General features: G+C 42.0%; 2 protein-coding genes across 2 annotated transcripts; one reads left to right on the top strand and one right to left on the bottom strand.

Moving 5' to 3' along the window:
• The first annotated feature begins 459 nt into the window (after positions 1–459).
• On the top strand, positions 460–5,653 carry LOC108594527. Its single transcript, XM_017979730.2, has 8 exons — positions 460–893; positions 1,267–1,389; positions 2,190–2,277; positions 2,392–2,822; positions 3,075–3,799; positions 3,857–4,027; positions 4,087–4,240; positions 4,295–5,653. Exons 1-8 carry the CDS (start codon positions 537–539, stop codon positions 4,796–4,798), a joined length of 2,553 nt encoding a protein of 850 aa, XP_017835219.2. The 5' UTR covers positions 460–536; the 3' UTR covers positions 4,799–5,653.
• A 1,044-nt stretch (positions 5,654–6,697) lies between these two features.
• On the bottom strand, positions 6,698–9,088 carry LOC108594506 (helicase SRCAP). Its single transcript, XM_017979704.2, has one exon. The coding sequence runs from the start codon at positions 9,071–9,073 to the stop codon at positions 6,800–6,802; it is 2,274 nt and encodes a 757-aa protein (XP_017835193.2). The 5' UTR covers positions 9,074–9,088; the 3' UTR covers positions 6,698–6,799.
• Positions 9,089–9,781: the final 693 nt, after the last annotated feature.

Consider the following 9,781-nt stretch of genomic DNA (forward strand, 5'->3'; position numbering starts at 1 on the left):
AAGTTAAAGTTGAAATGTATTAAACACAAAGGTGAAAAGCAAACCAAACACAAAGCAGAAATTAATAAAATGCTTAGCTGTTAAACTAAAAAGGCAGCGCTTAGCTTAAACATAAACAAATTGAACTAACATGCTAATAGTCTAATAATGAAATAGATTTGAAATCAAAGTTTTAAAGCAGTATGAAATCTGTGTTTTTATTGATTTTTCATTGTTAATTGGCCAACGAGGGATACTGTCAATGCCAATTCGCTCTCTTCCGCTTGCAGTCTCTCACTCTCTCTCGCTCTCTCTCTCTTGATTTCTAGCTACTCTCGCAGTATTGTACTTGCCTTTTTTGTTTTGCTACGCATTTTCTTATACGCTTTGCCTCTTGCAGCTAAAACAAAAATCAAATTAAAAAATCATGCCAAATACGTAAAACATTGGATACCAAAAAAAAAAAAAAATAATAATTATTGCAACAGCTAAACGGCAACAACAAGTGTTCAATAACTAACCTTAATTCCCCGTCTACGTAAACTCGTCATCTCAACATGTTGAGCAGCCGGAGCCCCCCAACGTATAAGCAGCTCGCCGCAGGACGGCAGGGGGGCTCCGCCAGTAGCTCATCGCTCAGCTCCAGTGCCAACTCCTGCAGCAACAGTTCCCTCAGTGGCCACCACTATCAGCAGGCCTATCTGGGCCACTCGCATGCCTGCTACCATCATCAACAGCAACAACAACAACAGCAAACATCCAAGCAGCAACCACATATACACGGCAGTCGCACCTCATTAACCCCCAGCATGAAGCGCGGCAAACGGAATTGGGGCAGCCGCGAGAGATCCAGCATGAGCTTTCTCATTGTCATACTCTTCTTTGCTGTCTTCGGTCTGATTATATTGACTGAGGTGAGTAGTTCATTATTTACCAAACTTGCATTACATAACACCGCATTTATATAACTCATTTTATATTAAAAGCCTCAAAACATAAATGCAATTTATTTAATTTTCAATTTATCAAGCTTGTTTTAAAACACGAAAAGCTTGCAATGCTTTTTTATGCAGTTGCCATAAATGTTTTCAGTATTTAATTTCTATATTGCCTTTAAAATTCCAGCTGTTTTACATTTCTTTTGCATTTTACAAATTGCAATTAGCATTTTACTGCGTATACGTAATTATAAAAGGCAGACGTTGATTAAAATGCAGAGAGCTAAGCGCTTGCTGGCAGCCAAGCTAAAAATATTTTAATAATCCTTTGCCGCTCTGCTCTTTGCAGGTTTTCATGATCGACGAGCGTTCACCGCATAGCAGCATGTTGGCCATGAGAGCGGGCGGTGGTGGCGGCGCCATTTTGGGTGGTCGCATGGGCGACTCGATGCCGGATTATGATAATGTTAAGGTAAGTTTTGTTATGCAAATGCATGCTGCAATCACAAAAGCAGAGAATGCTGAATTAAATTGCAAAACATTATTCACAAAAATTAAAATACTTTTTTAGTTTTTAGTGCAATATTTGGTTAAATTTGTTGAACTTTGTGGCCTAATTTTATGTAAAGTATTAAGTATGCTAGTTTGCAGAGTATATTATAGTCGCATAGTTGGCAGTTAAGTGGCAGAGGGGAGGGGGGGGCTCTGCTAGCTTAACTAGGTGCACAACTCTTTGGCGTTGCCGTGGGAAAACAAAAGATGTTGCCGTTATTCGTTTGCCATATTTCGTTGCATACTTTTGGGATTGCGCAAGCCAAAGAGATTTGCATATTTAAAGCGCCCAAGCCCGGGCAAAGCAGCACAGCCAGCCCCAGCTAGCAGTCGCAGCAGCAGCAACAGCAGCAGCATATAATGCATATGATTTAATTTTTCATATATATTTTTTTTTAGCGTTATGCAAACAAAAAGCTGATTTATTTACGCTTTGGCGCATGCTGTTGGTTAACTTTTGAATATCATAAAGTGGCGTTGCATAACCTCAGTAAGCCTTTAACTGTGCAATTTAGAAACGTTGGCCTCACAATGCGGCTGCATCTTAACAAGTCAGGTAGATTACGTTTAAATGGAAGCGAGCTAAAGGGTTTTTAAAAATAAAAAATGCTGCACCTCAAGCTCATTGAAAACATTCAGACTTTTTATTAACTTTGCTGCATGCTGAGCATTTATTGAATTTATATATTTGTTGTTGATGTGTGCTATTTCGTTTGGCAGGACGACTACGATCTATTGGATGAAAGCGTTTTGAGTGATAATAAATTAGGTTTTGTACAGCTGCGTGACAATAAGCTTAAAATTCAAGGTGAGTAGCAAGTGGCAATCAGTTGCGCACAATGGTGCCATAATGCAATCAAAGACAGCCATTTTGGCTTAGATAACAATAGCTCAATAGCAGACATTACGTATACGTATACAGAAGCCGCCGGCGTCGATGGACAACGTTATGCTGGCATGCTGCTCAATAGTGTCATTGGAACGGGCACGAACACAGGCATGGGTACTGGAGCGGGTGCGGGTGCGTTTGGAGTTGCTGTTGGTAGTCTGGGTGTGCCATTGATACCTGGACAATTGCTGCCCAGCAAAGTGGAGGAGACATTGCCGCATTTTCCCTTTGGCACGCCGCCCGGCGATGGCGCCTGGCAGGTTGTCAATGGCACACGCTTTAAGTTCTTTGTCTACTCGGCCTATTTCGATAGACGTGATGGAGCACGACTGGTGCGCGTAATTGGCGCCACTAAAACACGTGGACCAGAGCGTGTCTGGTGCAGATTCTGGTATGGACCGATGCCAGCCAATGCCAGCGAGCGTGCCAAATATACGTCGGGAACGGTATTGGCGCGTGTTAAGGTGAGCTTACTCATAAATTAAGTAGCTATAATTAGTAAAGCTATTAAATTTTATTCAGCAAATTAAGTTTAATATTGATTGAAAAATTATTAAAGAAAATTCTTTTCTATACATTTAAAATTTAACAGCCACTTAGCAGTCGATAACTCAAATGATCTGCACTGTTGTGATTTATCGTTATCAAGACTCAAGCTACTGTCATCTTAAATTGATGTCCTAACACTGCTAATTTAATTTATAATTTATTTTTAGATCATACGCGAGAATTGGAATTTAAAGTACAGCGCCTGCTTTGTGCTCTGTCCAGTGCGTGGTCCGGATATGCAAGTGCCCCAATATGTCAGCATTGTTGCCAAGCTGCGCGCGCCACCCGGCAATTTGTTAAAGCTACGCAATACCGATCTGGATGAGGATTTTGCGCCGCCCACAATCCACAACAGCACAAGCAGCCGCTCGTCCCTGCCACATGCAACCGCTGCACGTGCTCATGCGCCACCAAGTGGCGAGCAAATACCCGATCGCATGGCCATATGCGTAAAGCCCTTTCACTTTAGCTACGACCAGGCCCTGTATCTTATGGAGTACTTGGAGTTTTATGCGCTGTTGGGTGTCTCGCATTTTACGTTCTATAATCATACGTTGGGACCACATGCCTCGTGCGTGCTGCAGAGCTATCAAAATGGTCAAGTGCCGGGTAATCTAACCGCCTTCGATTGGGAGCCGCTGCTTTCCTCTGAGATAGCACAGAATATGACGCCACGCGTGCTCAAGTCGCCTAACTACCAAAGACCCACGGTGAGCATATTGCCCTGGAATTTACGCATGCGTTCGCAAAAGGAAATACGCACCGAAGGACTCTTTGCAGCGCTAAATGATTGTCTATATCGCACAATGTATCGCTATAAGTATCTAGCGCTGGTGGATCTTGATGAGTTTATAGTGCCACGCTTTACAGATACGCTGAATGAGCTATTAAGGTAAGTTGACTTGTAGTTAATGTTTATAAGGAAGCTTAAGTATATTTTGTTTTACAGCTCTTTGAATCAGCGTTTTCGCAATCGCAATACGGGCGCCTATTCCTTTCAGAACGCTTTCTACTATTTGCAGTTTGCTGATGACAATTTGGCTAGCTCTGGCGTAGATGTTGGCAATGAGCAGCTGGGCAGCGTGCGCGCTTCCTTGGTTACCCAACGCAAGACACGCAGGTGCGTCCACTTCGAATTTTAATTGTTTATCTGACTTTACAATTACTTATATGCCACAGACGTTATAAGCTACATCCACAGAAGCAGCGCTCCAAGTATATATGCAAGCCGGAAGCTGTTGTCGAAGCGGGCAATCATTTTGTTTGGGAGTTTGCGCCAGGCAAAGGCTCGCTGAATGTCCCGCCCAAGGATGCCATGCTGCAGCATTATAGAGTGAGCTATAGACTTAACTGAACTGAACAATTGCTTAATATTTGTTAAATGCAGGTCTGTGAATTCGGTGGCAACGACTGCATTAAGGCGCCCTCAATTGTCGATCGCACCACAACCAAATATGTAAATCGTCTGGTGCAGCGTGTGGATGCAGTCTATCGCCATTTGCGTCAGCGCTGCGACCTGCCCGCATTGCCCAGGCTGCCAAAACGCACGAATAGTGTCCAAAGCGAAAAGGAACAGCAACAGAAAAACAACGAGAAATTAAAGTTACTACAGAAAATGCGCGAATTGAATGCACAACAGCCAAGCACAAAGACAGCAACAGCAACAAGCGCTACAACGAAGCCCAAGATAACCACGACTATGATAAAAACCACAACGAGAAGGACTACAACAACGACAACAACATCACGTAAGCAGATGCTACAGCTCTTAGCCAAGCCGGTGAGCAGCACTCAGGCACCGCCGCCAGCGAATGTGCGCAAGAAACGCAAAATGATTGTGTTTGAGACAAACGATATAGGGGCGCCCATAGCTCGCGTAGAATATCACTAAACAAAATCATGCAAATGTTAATGAGACAAGCAGAGAGCGTAGGAGCAGCAAACTCAAAGCTAAACTTAATCTTAGGATAAACGTTTTGTGTGAATTGTGTTTAGTGCCAATCAGTTTGATAGAGCGAGAGCGCAAACAAATCATTATCAGTGCATTTTGATTTAGAGTTCAGTTATTAGGTTGTGTGCTTTAGATCAATTGTTTGGTTGTGGCAATGGCAATGACTTTTTGCTCAAGATCAAAAATCAAAATGTAACTCGATTAGCAACGCAGCAATTTGCAAACATTGTGAAATTATATTAAGTTCTTAACTTATCATTATATTTGCATTAAATCGAAAGTAAAACTGCAGATTAATTGCTCATATTTTACATTAAGCTTAAATTAATTTTTGGTCAACTGTTTTCGGATCCTAAAATGCAAACTGATAAAATTAATTCCTATGCAAAATTCTAAAAATTCCTAAAAACAAAAAAATGTCAACTGTAATCCTAAGTTTAGATTTAAGTGTAGTCGCTCCCAAGTACTGTTAGTTGTATGTACAGCCATAAAGAGAGAGAGAGAGCATTTTTTAATTGCTAATTTTTGTCATTTGTTAACTGTCACGCTTAAGCAAAAAGATACTCAGACTTAATGCATTTTAACTAGTTAGCATTGTTTAGCTAGTTCCTTAAGCTCCAACGAATTTTTAATGCTTCAAAGTATTGCAGCTTCAGGTATTTTATTTATTTTTAGCTTCAAAACCTCACAAAACCAACCAGAAGGCAACAACTACTACAAAATTAAACTGTAAACCAAAAATTAAAAAGTATTGCATTAAAATAAAGTGCTCATTAGCTAATAAGATAAACGATATGTATCGAAATGACATTTGTGTCTAAATATATTAATAAAAAAAAAATGCGGTAGTCGAGCCTGCTTGACTATAATATACTCTGAAATTTCATGGCTCCATTTATAAGTAGGGGAAAGTAAAGTAGAGTTCTAAGTTTTAGCTATAAACAAGAAAGGTTGGCAGTTTAGTTCTTATATTTGTATCTTATACATATTTCGTATAAGCAGCTGCTCAGTATAACTTTTAGTCTCATCTTATATACATTTCTTATATGCCAATGCATTTAATAAAATTTCTGTTCTACTCTGCTTGCATACATTTGATATAAAAATCTATTATACGTTGTTTTTTCTTGCATACATTTATTATAATCAAAGAGTATAACACACGACGTATGAGTAATTTTTATACGTATATTTTATCAAGTATACGTATTAGCAAAGAACTCGCATACGCATGCAAGTTTCAAGCCACTCTCATGCACTTTAGCAGCTTCTCTTATAAATGGTTTGAAAACTGAATAAATGCTAGGCTAGGGGTAAGTTAATTTGGCCAAAGGGGAAACTTAAACGTGTAGAGTTAAATATTACGAGTTTGGAGTGAAAACACTTTGCATAACTGCACTATATTATTTGCTCAAATGTTGACTTATAGTTATAAATTAAACAGCTGGTCGTTGTATTCATTGTAAACAAAAATTTGCACGCGCAGCTTAGCGTGGAATAGCTAGGCCTTAAGCTTCCAGCAGTTTAGAACTATGCATAAGCAAATCGGAAATAGTTTTGTTATTTTATGAACATTTTTGTAGCACCGTTGGCTGCACGCTAAATCAAGTTAAAGCTGCTGCAATCGTAAAGTTAATGACCAGCCAAATGACTTAATGTTGCACGATTGGCAAAATGGCTCGACTGTGGTCTAGCAAACGTTGCACGTTGCATGCTATGCTACATGTAGCACTTGGGTCAGCATAAAAGCGCTGAATGGCAGTCATAATTGCATTGAAAATGAAAATGTATGCGTGGCACATGTGCAAAGAAAAGACCGCAGTACGAATTAAGTTTTGCATTGAAGAAAGTTGTTCAATTTTATTTAATACGCTGCTGTTGCACTTTAAAAACTAACAAACCGCCACCTTTAAAAGTTAATGCCCAATGATTGACTGCTGACTATGCGGCAGCAACAAGTTCGTCCAACTGCTGCTGGGTTTCGAATCTTTGCTTGGCCAGCTCGATTAACAAGGCTGCAAAGCACTTGGAGTTGTCAAGACCCTGCTCAACGAATTCGCGGCCTTGCTGCAGCAGATCTTGAAATTCTGCAGCTGCCAGGCGTAATTCCTCCAAAGCCCGTTCCGTGCCCTGCACGCAACGTCGGTTGCTGCGTCCTGGTATCAGGCATAGTTTAATTTCTCTAATGAGCCCCTGCGCCGCTTCTTGTATCTCAATGATGGCATCTATCGCCTCCTGCTCAAACAGACTCTTCTGCAGCAGCAACTCCTCCACGCATTCCTGTTGACGTCTCACAAAGATTTCCAAAGACTTTCTCAAAACGCGCTTAGCCGCTGCTGCAGCCGCATCACCTGCCGCTTGCTTTACGCGTTCCAGCTGCTGATCTGCCCAATCCTGTAGATCGTTAATCTTTCTCGCCACTTGTTCAGCTATCTTAGTGGCCAGCGCACTCTTCAAATTGGTCAGCTTGCTGCTCAGCTCCAAGGCAGTGCCTCTGAGCTTTATAAGCGCTGACAGACTTTTATCTAGCGGCGTGCGCTTAAACCTTTCGCCCTTTATTTTGGCATCCAGTTCATTAATAGACGTTGTCAGGCCGCTTGTTAGTTTCTCCAGACTTTGTAGAAGGTCCTTAGTTAGCGTGTTCGCCAGCTCTTGTCCGAGTGCATTAAGATTCTCAACGAATTCGGCTTTGGAATTGCGAAGATTGTCAAGAAAATCTTTGGCCGCTTCTGCGCCGTTTTCTGTGGCATTTCTGAATCCTTCTAAAATATCCAGGCCAATGTTGCCGAAGCCATTGAGCAGCTTTTCTAATAATGAGCTGCTGGCTTCTGTGGAGCTCTCTGTATTGTTGTTGTTGTTGCCATCAGCTTCATCGTCGGCTGGTGAAGTGCTCTCTTCGTCCTGCTCATCCTCACCCTCATCAGCATCTGCAGTGGATTCTTGCTCATCGTCCTGGCTATCAGCTGTTGTTTCCTCAGCCTCTTCGTCCCCGTCGGCGGCTGGCGAAGTGCTCTCTTCTTCATCAGCATCTGCAGTATTGCCCTGCTCATCGTCCTGGCTATCAGCTGTTGTTTCCTCAGCCTGTTCGTCTCCTTCCTCATCAGCATCTGCAGTGTTGTCCTGCTCATCGTCCTGGCTATCAGCTGTTGTTTCCTCAACCTGTTCGTCTGCTTCTCTATCCGCAGTAGTCTCTGTCTCACCATCAGCTGCAGTAGAATCTTCCTCTTCAGCATCCTCGCTAGCTGCTGTTGTGCTACCGCCTTCAATTAAATTATCCAAATCCTTTTCGCATTGGAACTTATCCTTGATCAACTGCGCTAGTAACTCAGCGTATGTTGTTGCATTTTCTATGCCCAGTTCGATTAGCGCTTTGCCCTGCTCCAGCAACTTTCTAAAAGTCTCCGGTCCCTCGCGCAGCAGCTCAATTAACTCTTCAATATTATCCTGGCAGCTTTGACTGCTGCGTGTGATGCGCGCGCATTGCTTAATTTCCTCAATTAAACGGTCTGCAGTTTCAGCGTTAGTGACAATGGCATCGAGGAGTTTCTGCTCGAGTTCACTCTTCCGCACTAGCACTTCTTCCAGGGAATGCTGCAGCTGCTCGCCAAAGTTTGCCAATAGTGTGTTAAGTATTTCTTTGGCCTGCTCATGGCCTTCACCATCGGTGGCCTCATCCACACGCTCCAACTGCTGCTCAGCCCATTGACGCAGCTCTTGCAGCTGTTGCTCCACCTGACTGTTCACCTTGTTGGCCAGCTGGTTGGTTACATTGGACAGCGTGCTCTGCAGCTCCAAGGCGACTGCACTAAACGTCTGTAGAGCTGCCAAGCCTTGCCGCAAGGCATGTCGCTTAAGCAGATTCTTCTCTCTACGCACTTGTGACTCCAGCTGTTGAATGTTGCGATGCAGCTTGCCAAGATTGCGCAGAGCGTTAGTAACACCCTCCGATATGGCCGTGGCTATATCCTGACCAAACTTACTGAACTCGCTAACAAATTTATCAGTTGAATTGTTTAGTTTATCGAACACATCGTTCGTTACGCCCTGCGCCAAAGAAGCGTTCACAAATCCATCGAATATTTCTCTGCCCGCCTGGCCCAGACCATCCCATAGATTCTCTACAATAGCCTCACTAGGCTTCGCTCCAGTGCCGCCCACGCTCAGGCCTATGGCCAACAGCAGCAGCAACCTGCACTTGACGTTGCTCAACTGCATTTCACGGCGTTTCGCTTAATGCGTCGTCAGCGCTGCTCAACCCGCGGTCTTTTATATTCAGCAAGCGGCTCCCACAAAGGCAAACAGCCAGTTACACGTTATTCAATATTAGCGCATTTTATTTGACAAATATTTAAGCAGCTGCCCCCAGTCGTCGCTTTTGTTGTACGCAGAGCGTGAGGGGGTTGGCAAGTTGGATGGGAGTAAGCAGCAACTGCAAAATTCTGCTTTGTGCTAAATTGGTTAGAAAGCTAATTAAATAGCACATTATGCTGATTGAGCATAAATTAACTTTGTTAAATACTTGCTAAAAAAAAAGCAAAAATTCGCGCACTAATGCAAGCTAATAAATAAAAATTATTAGCTATTTTATTTTAGTATTTTTTTTGAAGATCAGAACATACGCATATAAAATATTTTTGCTTAGTAAGTGCAACATAAATAATATTGTAAATTAAATACATTTATTATTTGATTTAAAAAGCCAAGTCGTTTCTACTTTAAAGAGAAAATATTCCTGACTTTATTTTAATATCAAAGCAACACTATAAAATGTACTTAGCTGATTGTAATCTGATTTAATTTGTGCAATTTGTGAATTGACAAAGCAAATTAATAAGGCTATCAACTATCTGCAAAGGGGAGAAAATGTAACTGAAGCTCTTTATCATAACATGCATGTGAGTGGCCTTTGGTATTAAACTTTAT

Source organism: Drosophila busckii, chromosome 2L, assembly GCF_011750605.1.
Source record: "Drosophila busckii strain San Diego stock center, stock number 13000-0081.31 chromosome 2L, ASM1175060v1, whole genome shotgun sequence".
NCBI classification, from domain to species: Eukaryota; Metazoa; Arthropoda; class Insecta; order Diptera; family Drosophilidae; genus Drosophila; species Drosophila busckii.